At 34.2% G+C, this 16,100-nt stretch overlaps 1 protein-coding gene across 1 annotated transcript; it reads right to left on the reverse strand.

The window, feature by feature from the left end:
* Positions 1-4,212: 4,212 nt before the first annotated feature.
* On the reverse strand, positions 4,213-4,428 carry K441DRAFT_559759 (uncharacterized protein; the record flags this gene model as incomplete). The annotated part of the gene is made up of 2 exons (XM_067643467.1): positions 4,213-4,311; positions 4,348-4,428. Coding segments are annotated over 2 exons (180 nt in total), but the record flags the coding sequence as incomplete, so codon positions are not given.
* Between the last annotated feature and the right edge of the window lie 11,672 nt (positions 4,429-16,100).

A 16,100-nucleotide genomic window follows, 5' to 3' on the forward strand; every position in this document is an offset into this window, starting at 1 on the left:
TACTTAACGTTTTAATATTTCGCCTTATCCGTCATCTAATACATTATTATTAAATACTTCCAATTTTTGTCCTTAGGTGCTCTATGCATGTTATATATATTATCTATATATACTATCCACGATAGTATATAATATGCTTAGTGTCTTAGGTTAACTCTCGGCTTATCTTTATCCTTAAGTTTAAACCTTTTATATATTAATCTAAGCGTTATAACTTTATTTATAGGTACTAAGATTTATCTTTCACTTTTTTAGTCCTCTAATTGCTCCTTTAGATCCTTTAACATTATAATTAAGGCTCCTTTAATATATATTATAGCCTTCTCTATAATCGGGTGGTCTTAGATAACTTTTTTATCTAGCTATATATAGAAATCTTCCCACTCGTTATTGTGTCGTTATTTATACTACTTTTAGTATAGCCCTTTAAGTATATATAGCTCGTCTATAAGGAAATATCTCTTTATTACTGTATCGTAATAGCCTTTTATATATCGTTCCTTAAACCTAGTTAGAATCCCTAAATCCTCTTCTTGTTCTAGTTCGGTAAGCTACTTAGCTCTTAGTATACCTGCTTTAGGCCTATTAGTGATTCTTTATATAGGTGCTCTGTCCCTTATACGTCCTAATATACTAGATCTCTTATCTAGTTTCTATTCTTGCTATATAGCAATTCTCGCTCTAAATTCTGCCATAGTTTCTTTCCTTTCGCGTCTTATAAGTAGATCCTTAAAGTCTTCATACTTCTTAATCTTAGTATTAACTTTTCGATCTTTAGGCTAAACACTATATTCCTCTAATAAGTCCTCTAGGTTTATATACTTGTCTCCTAATCTAACTACTATTTATATTATAGATTCCCTAATCTATAAAGAAGCCTCTTGCCTCTTACTTATAGGTACCCTTATTTATTCTCCAAATCTTTAGTCCCTTAGATTCTTTAATCTTAAGCTCGCTTCTAACTTAAGCTTAGCTCCCACCTTAGTCTAATTAGGCGTCTAAGGTGTTCTTATCTTATCCTAAAAGTCTTATGCCTTTAGGAAACTCTATCCTAAGCTTATTTATATATCTTTAAACTAAGCTACTACTCTACTCTATCGGTTTTCGTCTATTATGGGTCCTTAGGTATACCTCATCTCATTTTAAGAATCTTAGTCGTCTCTTATCTCGTCTTAAGAATCTTAAGCCTTTAGCCTTTTACCTTTATCAAGTGGTAAGCTAGCACTAGCAGTCGTCTGCTTGCTTAATCTTCTTTAGATATTACTCCTTCTATCTTATAAAGCGATAAATGCCGTATCTAATGGTGTTATAATGCCCGTTACTAAACCTTACTCTATAGTGGTCTTAGTCTCTACTTCTATCGCGTTATTAAGGTTTAGATACCCCTAGTTAGTTCCTTTACTATCCTTATTGCTGCTAATTAATAAGTACTCTAACTCCATTATTATTATTACTAATTACTATCTATACGTTGCTATAATATCTTAATCTAGCTTATAGAGTTAATCTTATTCTTTATCTAACTCTCTAGTTCCTTTAAGTCCTTTTAACTTTAGCTCTTATGGCTAATAGCTTGCGTTATACTTAGCGTCTTTATAAATTTGACATGCGTTATTATAATAAAACGCAAAACTTCTAATTAAACACTCTTTTGTTCCTCGCAGTACACTATTGTCCCTTTATACGTATGTGTCTTCTGCTAGTTAGGTTCCCTTTATTATATAGTAACTCTAACTATCTTTATAATCCCTCGCGAAATGCCCTTATTTCCTACAATTTATATAAGCTCCGTTTCTAAACCATTAACTTTACTATAAAGTCCGCCTAAACGTCTTCTACTACTAAGATCCCTGGTTTAGCCTATGCTCCTTAGTCCTATAATCACTAGATCCTTAACCTTTAGGTTTTTATAGTTTTTTACTTTATCTCTTATAGGTTTCTTTAGTACCGCTTAGGTCTATTAGCTCTGCACTATACCATAGTTTCTAACTTAGCTTTGGTTGTTGCGTACTCTACGCCTTATATAACTATAGAACTCTATCCTAACCCTTCTTAGCCTGTTCCCTTTAGTAGATCCTATTATTAATCTTTATTACTTAATCTATTAATTCCCTTAGGGTGTCTGCATCTTCTATTAAAATAATTACATCCTAAACTTTAGCCTTAAGTCCCTGTTTATACTGTGCCATAAGCGTCTTATTATTCCACTTAACTTATATTGCTAGCGTTTGGAACTGCGTTGTATATTTAATTGCTAAGGTTTATTACGTAATATTTTAGAGTTTTCTTTCCGCCGTAGTTATTACCTTTAGATTTCTGAACATTTATATAAGTCGCTTTATAAATCCGCTCTAGCTTAAGAACATAAACCGTACTTCTTAGTTTATAGTCGTTATTCTATTTACTTATATCTCTATAAGGTAAGGCTTAAACCATTTAAGTACTCTTCCCGATAAGAACAATCCTGCGTACGCTACTTAATCTATAGGTATTAGTAGCTTAGCTCCTTTCTATAAAACCTTAAAATGTATTTATATAAGGAATCCTTTAAACTTCAATCTCTCCCCTAAGAATCTTTTAATTAAAGGTAACTTAATCTTTACTGCTCCTATCCCATTAATCCTATTTTCAAGTATTACGTTATTTTCCGTTAACTGATTAACTATCTCTTGCAACTGTCTAACCGTCACTAGTTGCTGTAAGTCAGTGTCTGCCATACTAATGTCGTTTCCTAATCTTGAGGTAGTTGCCGCCGTCAATGGCGTTGTAGTGGCTGCTTTTAGTGGCATGTTATTCGACTTCTTAAAACCGTAACTATGGTAGTAATTATATAACGGAACTTTATAGTAAGTACTATAATAGGTTTTATTAATAGGCTAGGTATATAGGTATTATAAGTAAGTTAATAACGTAATAATAACTGGTGGAGTGGTTGCCTAATAGATTAACTCTAATTATATTCTGAGAATTACTACAAGAAAGGAACTATCTAGGTAGGGACTAAGGGTCCTTAAATACATAACCGTACTCCTATAAAATCCTTCTTATACGTAATGTACGTGTTATATATAAGGTACGTAAGTTCCTCTTATTCCTCTTGTTTAATACGTAGCATATCATATAACTCGCTTACCATTCTTCATCACATGGTTCTACCGGCTCCATCCTAAACCGTGCTTGCATTAACTAACTAGCTTCTTCCGACTCCTCTCCAAGTAGTTATAACATTGTACTTAAAGCGTCCGTAATATAATGCGCTTAGAGAACTCCTTATCAGATATATACTCCTTCTATTATATAATATTAGCTAAATTAGGAAATAGAGAGGGGAGATAAACTAACTTAGGATTTATTAAGGTGCTTAATTATAATATCTATTATAAAGAGTACATTCTTAAGCGTTGCTTTATATCCTTAACATTTTAGGGTTGCTTAGTGGAATATTTAAAGAAAACTTTTTATTATACGAAGCGCCTCGCAGTCCTTTAGACTAAGATAGTCCTTTTTAAGTATATTAAGGTTATGCTTAGTATACGTATTAAAGGCAGACTCTTTCTAAATTGCTACGCTGAGTATAAAATACTAGCTATTCTATCTCGTACGATTATTAAGCGGAATTCTTCTCCCTATAAGGCCTTTAAACTCCCTTATATAACTAGCTAAGCTATAGGTATATATAGTAATGTTATAAAGCTTTTTAAGTGCGCCAAGTTTCTAAAATATATTACTTTTCTCTTTCTCCTCTTTTAGATCTAACTCTTTTCCTTCTTCGTACGACTTAATATTATTAAGACTAATTAAGTTTTTAAAGAGGAAAGCTTATATAGTAAGGTTAAGAATATAGCCCTAACAGCGGATTCGTTGGTAAATAGGATTTTATTTAATTTCTTCTTCCTAAAGAAGCTAGTCGCTTATTATACGATAAAGCTTATTATTTATAGTATGGTTATTAGATATAACGGCACCCAGCTTTTATATAATCCCGTAGTCCTTAAGTACTAAAAGGAGAGTATTCTATTACTTGTCCCTACTATAAGAGGCTACCGTATAAAGGCCGAGAAGAGCGTTTATAAGCTTTTCCTGGCTATTAATAAAATAGCCGCAAATTATAAGGAGAAGGTAATTATTTAGAGAGGTCTAGATATTAACGGAGAGATAAATACTTATTAGTGCAGACTGCAGCCTCTTTTATATAATATCCTTTTATAATAGCTATAAGTTATAAATCTTTTTACTAACTACTAAATGGGCTATAGTTATATGGCCGTCTACTTTAGGATTAATTAACTGTAGAAGAATATAGAACTCTAGCTACTCGACTATCTAAAATAGTAAGTTTTATATAACAATTAATGTAATAAGGGCCTTATTAATAACTTCCTTATTTAGGACCGCTTGGAGTACTTCTAAATCTAGCTCTTCTGTCTTATTTTAAGACGACGCTTTAAGGTAAAGGTCTTTTAATTAATCCCGTATTGCTTCTTTCATATAACTAGTTTTAGGCTTAACTATAATACCATACTTTAACGCTAAGTGGTTTTAGAAGTTGGAAGTTAACTGTGTAGCGTATAACTCTATACAATGTTTATAATAGAATAAAAGACGGGCTTTTTTATTTTATATAGGCTTATTACTACCTAGTGGACAGGCATGCTCCTATATTAAAAGGGCTGAGCAACCTCTTATATTTTTTAATTTAGAGGTATTAATAGAGTTAAGAGCTTCTAATTCTACTTCTAAAGCCATATTTATACGATAATAAGGAAGAAGAAGGCGACAGAAAATTTATTTGGGGTATGCTAAGACTTATCGCGATAAGATTTATCTAAAACCACCCTGCCCCTTACCCTCCTGCGAACCATTACGGACCTATTAATCGCCTTTACGGACTATTATAAGACCTTTTAAACTATTACGGACCCGTTATAAGACCCCCTCCACCCGCTATAAGCTCCTTTTAACCCGTTACAGTTTATATAGATATACTACGCTATATAATATGGCAGATATAAGTAAGTAAATTAATAAGGGTTAAAAGAAGTGGAGTTAGGGAGTTGACCTTACGTCTATAAATACCGTTAACGACTATATTAATTTTAAAACCCTTAAATACGGAAAATTTAAGCTTTTAAATGACGATCTATGGGAATAATATAAAGAAGACTTTACGGACTTTACGGAAGCTATCTTTAATGCTTGCAACCTTATAGCTACCTACAACCTATAAACCCTCTTGCGTAACTAAGGTGTATAGGTTAAAAAGGACAGGCGAGTTACTATTATACGGTTTCTGTACGATATACTACGTAAGGAGGACCAAATGGAACAGACTAAAGGGTGGATCTTGGATTATATCAAAACCAGCGGACTCTTTGCCTCTTTTAAACTTAATAGAATCTCCGGTCTTATAGACGACCTATTTAACTAAATTTGTCCTATAGACTAAAGAGATATTAGAATTAATCTTACGGGCTAAAGTATACCTAGTACTTAAGTTACAAACTATAATACTCCCGTAAACTAAAATACGGACTAAAACCCTTCTATTACTTAAGTTATAGATCTATAAACTACCTAAGTAAAGACCTATAGTAAGGAGCTAGCTAACCTAGCTAAGCTCTATACCGATAAATCTAAGTATAGCGGTAAAAATAACAACTTTAACTTTAAACTGACTATCTTTACGGACCTCTGTTAGAAGGCTAATATTTCTAAATAGGAGTTTAGCTAAGCCTACTCTACTATACTACGCGGCCTAGCCCTTAACCACTATTATACTAACCTTAAGAGCAACCCCCTTAGTGCTCCCTTTAATAAGCTATATAAAGCTATACGTAACTACTTTAAAGGGCTAGAATATAAGCGTAACATCCTTATATAATAGAATGCGATTAAGTTACGGACCGTAATTAATAAGAATACCGAAAAATCGACTATAGAGTGTAACGGCGCTATTGCACGTTACCTGCTAAATTCTGCTATATTCTACCAACCTATGATTAGCCCGCCTAAAGCTAGCGCCTTAGCGGCTTACCCTATATATTTGTTTACATCAGTCCTAGCAACCCCTTTTTTCCTTCTCTTTAGCTTAGTATCTTTATAATATAGTATTCGTTTAAGCTTTAGTTTAGAGGCATTTATTTAAGCCGTAATATTATACTACGCTTACCCTACCCTACCTGGGAAGGCCTCAATAATATCCTACCCCAAAGATCTTTATCTGCAACGACGCATTAACACGCTATACTTAGATACTAAAACAACTCTATATTGCCTGGGAAGGCCTAGATAATATTTTACTTTATAAGCTAGACAGGACTAGACCTATACCCCCAGAATTAAAACTAAAGCATATAATACCGACGAACCTTAGGAAGCTAATAATAGCACCTAAAGCAAGCTTATCTAAGAGAGCTGCCTCTACCCGAGAGGAACCTAAGATCCAACTAGGATCAGAAATCGAAGATAATGATAATATTGTAGACATACGTGAGCAGATTTACGCCCTCGCAGCCAGCTAGGAAGCCAATTGTCTTAAAGTAAGAAATATATAAGAGACCCTATAAGAGATCCTAGAAAGCTTTACAGCCCTATAAAATAGCCTAGCTTCCCCTTTTTAAAGCCCTAGCTAACCTGTTTACTCTACTAAATGCGATATACTAGGGAGTACGGATACAATAATAAAGTAATTAAAGTCCGTTAAGCTCCCTAACCCCCTACTACTATCTAACGGGATAGACCCTACCTTTAAAAATTAGAGGATTTAAGTATAAGGAAAGCTCCGCGTTAACTATAACTATTTCCTTTCTAAAGAAGCCAAAATACTCTACCTCTTTGGTTAAACCACTGGGGACGTCTAACGGCACCTTTAAGCCAAGTTTAAGGACGACTCCCCTATCCGATTTATATCTGTTAATAAGATAATACGGCACCTAGCGGCTATCTATATTAACCCAAACAAAGTATAGGATGCCTGTTATAACTATAATCGCCTAATAATAAAACTAAACTAACCCTTTGCTAAATTCTAGATTTAATTCCTATACCTTATAGAAGAAGGCTAGGTTCCCCTTAAGAACTACTAATTAGACCTATACAATAAGCTAATAATCCGCCTATAAGAAAAGATTGCTATAACCTTAAATAACCTACTAACCTATAAAAGACTCGCAGCTTATTGCTTATTATTAGACTTAGAACTAAAGCGGATTAATGCCTACCCTAATTAGTAAAAGCAACTCTATAATAATCGGAACTCGCTAGCTATACCTATAGGAGCTAGAGCAGGAAGATAAGTTATAACTACTTTTACGCTAAAGGCGGTTATAACTACGCACTAGTAAGCCTCGCCTGATTAGTTATATACTACGCCATTAACTAGTATTCGCCGTAATACTCTAATTAACCCTACCTTGGCTACGTACTACAACTATAATAAGTAGGGTTACTTTGCCTTACTCTACCCGGAGCTAAAGGATATAGGCAATATTAAAGAGATAGAGGAAGGAAAAACGTCTAATAAGTCGGGAAAAGAAAAACCCTAGGGAAAGACTCCCCCTTAGGGTACCCTATTAATCTTAAAGAGATTAATCTTAGTTAATTAATAGGTGGAAAGCATTTTACGGTTTTATATATAGTATTTTAAAATAGATATAGAGTTAATATAACCGCCCTTATTAATACTAGAGTAAATAGCTTTACCTTTATAAATACTGCCTATGTAAATAATGTTACCAAGTTTCTAAATACAGAAGCCATCCAACTAGAGAAGCCTATTTAGGTAAAAGGCTATAACGGCTAAGCCGGTTAGCCTGTTACCCATATCTTAAAGTTATATATTGCTCTTAACGGACGACGCTAATATAGTATCCCCTTTTATATCCTAAACCTAGGGTCCTATAATATAATCCTTAGACAAAAATAGATGTCCTATTTTAATATTTAGTTAAATATATAATAAAGATAGTTTATCTAGCCGGAGGATAGACTAAGGTTACCCTCCTTTATTAGGGAGATCCGAATTAACTATAAGACACTAGCCGTAAGGGCTAACCCTACCTACTAGTAGGATGTCCAGGCCTATAACCTAGCCTTTGCCTAAGAAAACGCCTGCTGCGAAGCTAGAAAGAACTCTATATTAATAAAGATACTCTTCTAAAGCGCTATATTTAAAGAGGACTCTATATATAGAAGCGGGATAGATAGTAACGTATATAACGTCCAAATTGCATAAATCTAACTAGTATAAAAAAGAACGTATTAATAGGATATAAGGGATGACCTTTAAAAGATACAATAGGAGCTAAAAGGGGTAATAATAACGCTAGTACCCTGGAAGTCCCTAAAGTTACATACGCCCCTATTATTAGGCAACCCCCCCACTATAGATATTGCTGCAATTAGCGCTATAGCGTTCTATTTTAATATATACTAGAAGGATAATAAGGTCTTTATAATAAGCCTATATAAGATTAACTAAATTATTAATAATAGAGAGGAAAGGCTAGCTAAGGAAACCGATAAGGAACTAGTTAAATACCTTCTTTTTACTATTTATATAGACTATAAGGATATATTCTTAAAGGCGGCCTTAGATAAGTTACCCCCCTACCGGACATATAATTATAAGATTTAATTAAAAGCCAATAACTTACTAGGCTATAGCCCCCTCTACTATTAATTAATGGATAAGCTAAAAGTAATAAAGTAGTACTTAACTAACAACCTGGATAAAGGGTTTATTAAGCCAAAATAAGCCCCTTTTATTTCCCCTATCCTATTTATAAAAAAGCCTAATAGAGGCCTTCGTTTTTATATTAACTATTAAAAGCTAAACGCTATTACTTAAAAGGACTAGTATCCTATTCCTTTAATTAATGAGACCCTTATACGTCTAAGCTAGGTAAAGATCTTTACTAAACTTAATATCTGCTAAGCTTTTTACCGAATTAGAATAGACCTTACATCTAAAGATTTAACAACGTTCCGTACCTGTTATGGTTCCTATAAATATAAAATTCTTCCTTTTAAACTAATAAACGGACCGGCTATATACCAAAGGTATATAAATAACGTTCTTTTTAATTACCTTAATAAATTCTGCACGGTATACCTAGACGATATTCTTATATACTCGGACAACAAACTTAAGTATTAAGTCTATATTAAGAAGGTCCTAGAGAGACTATAAAATATAGGCTTACAAGTTAATATTAAAAAATGCAAGTTTGGGGTAAAACATATAAAATATCTCGGGTTTATCGTAACTATAAAAGGAATTAAGGTTAACCCTAAGAAGGTAAAGGCAATCCGTAACTAGAAGCCCCCTTATATAGTAAAAGAAATCTAATCCTTCCTTAGCTTTTATAACTTCTACTACTAGTTTATCCGTAACTATAAAATTATGGTAAAACCTCTTATATAACTAACTAGGAAGGACACGTCTTTTATCTTTAATAATAGCTATATAGAAGCCTTTAAAGAGATAAAGAATCGGCTTATCTCTTTCTTAATCCTTTATTACTATAACCTGGACCTTAAATTAATGCTAGAAACGGACGCCTCTAATAGGGTCGTAGTGGGAATCCTATTACAGTTATATCTAGACGGTAAATGGTACCCTATAGCTTTCTTCTTAAAGATAATAGACTTAGCTAAGTGTAACTATAAAGTATATAATAAAGAAATACTAGCTATTATTTAATTACTCTCCTAATAGCGCGCAGAGCTTAAAGGTATAAACTCCTGGATTAAGATATATATAAATTACAAAGCCTTAAAGTACTTTATAACTATAAAGTAGCTTACTAAATAATAAGCCTAGTGGGCTAAAATACTCTCCTAATTCTTTTTTATAATTATATATCGTTCTAATAAGCAAAACTCTAAGTCTAATATCTTAACCTAAAGGGAATAAAATATAGGACCCTAGGATAAGCTAAAGACCCAATATTAGACGCGTGCCCTCCTCTATCTAGAACAGCTTAACCCGCGGATCCTTAAGGAGCTAGACTCCTAATAAAACGAGCTAATACTAATAGAGGAGTCCTTAAATAAGCTAATAGGGCTAATTAACTACCTTTTAACTGTAAACCGTATAGCTAACGCCCTAAGGGCCCTCCGAAAATAAGCCGTAAAAAAAGACCCTAATTTTAAGACGGAAGAAGGATTGCTCCTATACTAGGAGCGGCTTATAGTCTCTAACGTTAACAATCTATAGACTAAATTAATCTATAAAGCTTATTACTAAGTCTTTACGGTATACTCTGGCAAGAATAAGACCTGTAAAATTATTAACTACTATTACTACTAGCCGAGAATAGTTGTAAATATTAATCGATATATATAGAACTGCGAAGACTACTAAAGAGCTATAATCCCACGGGATAGGACCCTAGGACTGCTTAAGCCACTCTTAATACTAAAGCGCCCTTAGCAGTATATCTTTATAGACTTTTATAAACTACCTAGGGACCATAACGGATACGATATAGTTATAGTTATAGTTAACCGCTTTAGTAAACGCCCGTTTTTAATTCCCTATTATAAGAATATCGATACTAAAAAGGTAGCCTAGCTATATATCTATTACGTCTACTAAATCTATAGACTACTAAATACTATTATGTCTAATTACAGGCTATAGTTTATATCGGCCTTTTAGAATAAGTTTACCTAAATCCTAGGCATTAAGCTAAAGCTTTTTACGGCTTATTACCCCTAGACAGACGGTTAGATAAAGATTGTAAATTAATACCTAGACTAGAGGCTTAGGCCCTTTATTAACTATTTCCAGGACAACTAGTCTAAACTACTACCCTTAATAGACTACGCGTAAGTAACCTTACCTTATAACTCCACAGGGTTTGCCCTAATTTAGCTAGAAATAGAATACTTACCCTATATAAGCTTTAATTGGAAAAGGCTAGAAGAACCCTAGACTATATAAGAGAAGCTATCCTATACTAAGGCCTAATAGTACGCTAAACAATTAAAGGAGGCCTAGACGGTAGCCCGTGAGAACCTGGAAAAAGCTTAGAGGTTAATAGAATAGTAGGCGAACAAACACCGTTAAGAGCCTGATTTTGCCCCTAGTAATATAGTCTAGGTTATAATAAGGAATTAGAAGACCGATCAACCTAACTATAAGCTGGACTACTAAATAGCAGGACCGTATAAGGTTCTTAAAAAGATAGGCAACTTGTATAAGATAAAGCTCCTAGATTTAATTAGGGTTTACCCTATTTTCTTACTAGATAAGTTATAGAAAGCTATAAACAACCTATTGCCTAGATAAAAGAACGAGCCTCCCCTACTAGTTTAAGTAAACGGTAATAATAAATAGGAGGTTAATAAAATACTAGCCTATAAGATAGTATGGGGAATACTAAAATACCGTATCTAATAGAAGGGCTATAATCCTAACCTAACCTGGTACCCTATATAGAACTTTATAGGCTACCCCTAAAAGCTTAAAGAATTCTATAACTAATACCCTAAAAGCTTAGACCCCTAAAGTACCTAGATAAATAGATAGAATGCTAGTATAATAAAGATAATAAGTTACCGGAAGAATATAGGGACAAAAACGCCCCAAAGCCCTAATACAGCTATCTGCCAAAATTCTGCTATATTCTGCCGTTTTCTGCCAGTACCGTAAAATTTCAGATATCTAAGAACTTTAACCGCCGGTTAAAGTTATCTAATTAGTTAGATCCGTGCTAAGACTTTTAGCGGCTACTCTTTCTAGCCTAGTGCTTCCACTTAGCCTACAATTCCCCTTTATACTTAGTCTGGACGTACTTGTATCCCCTTTATCTCCTTATCTTATATTTTATAATCCTATATTTATAAGCCTAGTGCTACCCTATTTCTAACTAAGCCTAAAGGCAGGCTTTCTTTTAAAGAGGGAGGTAATATAACGGCGCTATTGCACGTTACCTACTAAATTCTACTATATTCTGCCGACCTATAATTAGCCCGCCTAAAGCTAGCGCCTTAGCGGCTTACCCTATATATTTATTTACATCAGTCCTAGCGACCCCTTTTTTCCTTCTCTTTAGCTTAGTATCTTCGTAATATAGCATTCGTTTAAGCTTCGGTTTAGAGGCATTTATTTAAGCCGTAACATAGAGTACCTGTAAATTCTTATTAAAGACCTTTAGCACCTATAGTACGGCCTTAATATTAAGCTTTAAATAGACGACTTTCTGCATAATAAACTTATTATAGCTTACTAGGAAGTAGAGCTTTGTAAATATACCTATTATAAGCCTATAGACACCTTAACTGGCTTTATTAATAATTTACGGTCCTCTATTACAATATATAAAGTTTTAAACCTACTAAGTAGTACTTAAGCCTTTATTACAGACCTATAAAACCTATAAACTAACTTAGATACCTACTTTACGGACTACCGCTACCGCCAGTAATACCCGCACCGACTAAGTCCTACCTATAACCCCTATAGTAACTCCCGTATAAAAGTATACCCCTATAGACGAACCGGCTAGAAGTGCTTTATATGCGGTAAGGAAGGATATTAGTCTATAAGGCATACCTAGGAAGAACGTAATAAGTCTAAGAAGAGATTTAATAATCGGATTAACTAGTTTATTTTAGACTATAAAGGAGAGGAAGTAGAGAAGTCTCTTAATAAGTTAATGGAAGCCCTTATAATTAACTTTAACTTAAATACTTAGGAATAGGAGACCTTAGAGACATTCCTAACTACTTTTAGACCTTTTATAGACGGCTAAGCCTTTAATATTACGACCGTATTAGCCGACCGCTCCTTTATATATTTAATCGCACCCAAAAACTAACCTATAAGTATACCTGTTGGACCTATTACGGACGTTATAGACCGCGAACAGGACCTATTTGCATATATTACTACAGAACGCTATACCCCTAAAGAATTCTATAGCGTTATAATCGATATAGGTGCCTCTAAGAAGTCTACTATAGGTTATAGATAATACCTTGTATATAAGACCACTATAAATAATAATATGGATATTAATATTATATAAACTAGGCCATAAATGTCTAATTTGGCATCGGCTTAACCGCATTAATTAGATTAGTCGCAGTTAAGACTCTAATTGGCCTAGTTAACTTCTATATAGTAAAAGCAGATATCCCTTTTCTACTTTGCCTTACGGATATAGATAGGTTATAGGTTTACTATAAAAATATTACGGATACCTTAATTGGCCCTATAACTGCCCTAGGAAGCAAGTATATTACCCTACTAATTATTCAACAATTTGGACATCCGTTCCTTATATATGGAGAGACTTTACGGACCTATATTTAGGAGTCTTTTAACTATAACCTATGCTACCTTACTAGGACTGAAATCCATTGCCTATACTGCCGTTTTGGCTACCTATTAGCTGAAAAGCTATGTAGAGTCCTTAAACGCTCTAGACATAACGACATTAATAAGAAGGCAATTAACTACCAAACTAAATACTGCTCCTTCTGCTAGAAATACGGACGTTCCTTAGGCTGATTTAAGTTCACTCTTTATAAAGACCTTAATTTCAACCACTTAGTGTACGTAAACATTATGTATATTAACGGCAGCCTAGTATTATACATAATTAACGAGGCAACCCGCTATTAGGCCGCCCGTTAGTTATAAAATATATTTATAAAATATACTTAGGATATTTTACGGACCTACTAGATTAATATATACGTTAAACCCCCTAAGTATATTACCTATAACGCCGGTAGGAACTTTATTAGTAAGGAATTCTAACAGTACGCTATAGCTATGGCTATTTTAATAAAAGCCGTTCTAGTTAAGGCGCACTATGTTACGGCACTAGCAGAACTCAGTTGGTAGAACTTAGTAGATCTTCGCACTAGCAAGTTACTACAGATTGCCGTATATTGCGGTCACGTGACGCGAAGATCTTATATAATATCGAGCGGCGCTGCTCTTCTTCTCCTTTCCTTTCCCTAGCTTTAGATTCTCGTTTATAGACAATCCAATCGTATAGGCTTGCGCGACCCTTTTGCCGTGCTAATATCTCGATTAACTGAGTCGCTAATATTATCTAAAGCTCCTTCTACTCTCTCTTCCTAAGAAGGAACTTAAATATATCTATAAGACTATAAATAGGATAAGAACATAGAATAAGACCCTAAGGAAAGGACCTATAAGATACGCATAGACTAGAACTACTAAAGAAATTATTTAGAATTACCTAATACCCCTACCACTATGCCACGAAATATAGTAGTAGGCAAAGCAGCTGTAGGACCCTTAAATACCTTAGGCGAAGAAATAATTAATGTTTTAACCCCCTAGGCGGAGCTTGCGGCAGCTAATGCCGAAATTAAATAACTATAAGAGCTGCTTAAAGCTAGAGATACCCCTATATCTAATAATAAGTCATTATTAGATAACTAAAGACTTGCTATAGTTCTTTAGGCCCTATTTTAGCGCCTTAGTGGATCCATTAAGGCCTATATAGCACTGAAGTAGTTAGTAAAGGTCGCGGATCCCCCGCTATTTACAAATGGAATAGACCTAATATTTAATAACTAGAAGCTTTAATTACGGGATAAGCTTAAAGTTAATGCTAACTACTTTCTTACCCCCCGAGCTAAGATAGCCTATATCTTTGGCCGTACTAGCGGAGACGCCTAGATGTATTTACGCCTATAATATACTACAGACTTAGTAAACCCTTTTATCTTAGAGGAAGAAATAATTAACTACCTGTTTTCTATTTATAAGGACTCTTTTAGGGTATAGAATGCCTGCCTTAGCTATAAAAGTCTAAATATAAAAATAGCGGAGACCTTTTTAGCCTTCTAGACCCGCTTTTTACACCTGGCCGGATAGGCCTAGATCCCCTAAGAAGACCTACTGCTAGACCTCTTTAATAAGCTTACCCTAGACCTACAGCGGGCCGTATTACCAGCTTATACTACGGCATAGATATTAAAAGAACTTACGGACTATTGCCTAGCTATTAACTAAGGCCTCTATTAAATTAAGGCACGCGCTAATTGGCTAAAAACTAGAAACCTTATAAACCAGGCTATAAGTACTATAAGAACGGCCTGTAATGCCCTGGTATAATTGGTAACCCTTATAGTACTAGCCGCTTAGCCTATAGTTAACCTAGCAGCTAGCTATATAGCTACCCCTATTATGGGTCTAGTGTACACCTAGCCTATATACAGCGACCCCTATATATAGGCCCTTAGCGATTAAAGAGCTTGCTTCTTATACGGTTAACCTAGCTACCTTATAAGGAACTACCTAATAAAGGTAAAGATAAACAAGGTCCTATTAATTTAGGAGGATAGCATAAAGTTAGAAAAAAAGGAACTTTAGGAGAAGACTCCTCCCTAGGGTTAAAAGGAATTAATATATTATATGTTAATCTAGGTCAGCTAGTTAGTAGAAGAAGCTGCACTATCCCTTATACTTTATTCCGTAATAAATATTAAGTTTTAACCTCTGCTTTAGCTAACTTAGGAGTAAATGCCTTTACCTTAATTAATATAAAGTACGCTGTAAAACTAGCTAACTTTTTAAATACGCCTTTAGAAGAACTGCCTAAGCTAATTCCTATTTATGGGTATAACGGATAGGTAGGACTACCTATTATAACTATATTATGAATTTACCTTTATATTAACGGATAAAGGCAGTATAATGTCCCCTTCCTTATTATAGACCTAGGAAGCTATAATATAATCTTAAAGAGAAAATGGCTAGCCTATTTAGGCCTATAGCTAGGTATATAGAGTAGATAGCTTATTTAGCCCAAAACCTTACCCCTAACTCCTTCCTTTATAAAAGAAATTAGCATTATAATAGAAAATCTCATACGGCCCTAGATTAATACTATTTACTAGGCTAATGCTATGCGTAGGGACTAGGCCTTTAAGAAAGACGTATAGCTTAATTTGTAACGGATCTGTATACTACGCCACCCCCAGACTACCTATATTACGCTACCCGCATTAAAGACCTAAGAAGTTAGTAATAACTAAAAAAGCCCCCTATAGAGAGCTTAGGCCCTATATAGCTATAAAGAATAGTAAGGAACGTTAGACGCTAT

This window comes from Cenococcum geophilum, assembly GCF_001692895.1.
Source record: "Cenococcum geophilum 1.58 unplaced genomic scaffold K441scaffold_20, whole genome shotgun sequence".
In the NCBI taxonomy this organism is placed as follows: Eukaryota; Fungi; Ascomycota; class Dothideomycetes; order Gloniales; family Gloniaceae; genus Cenococcum; species Cenococcum geophilum.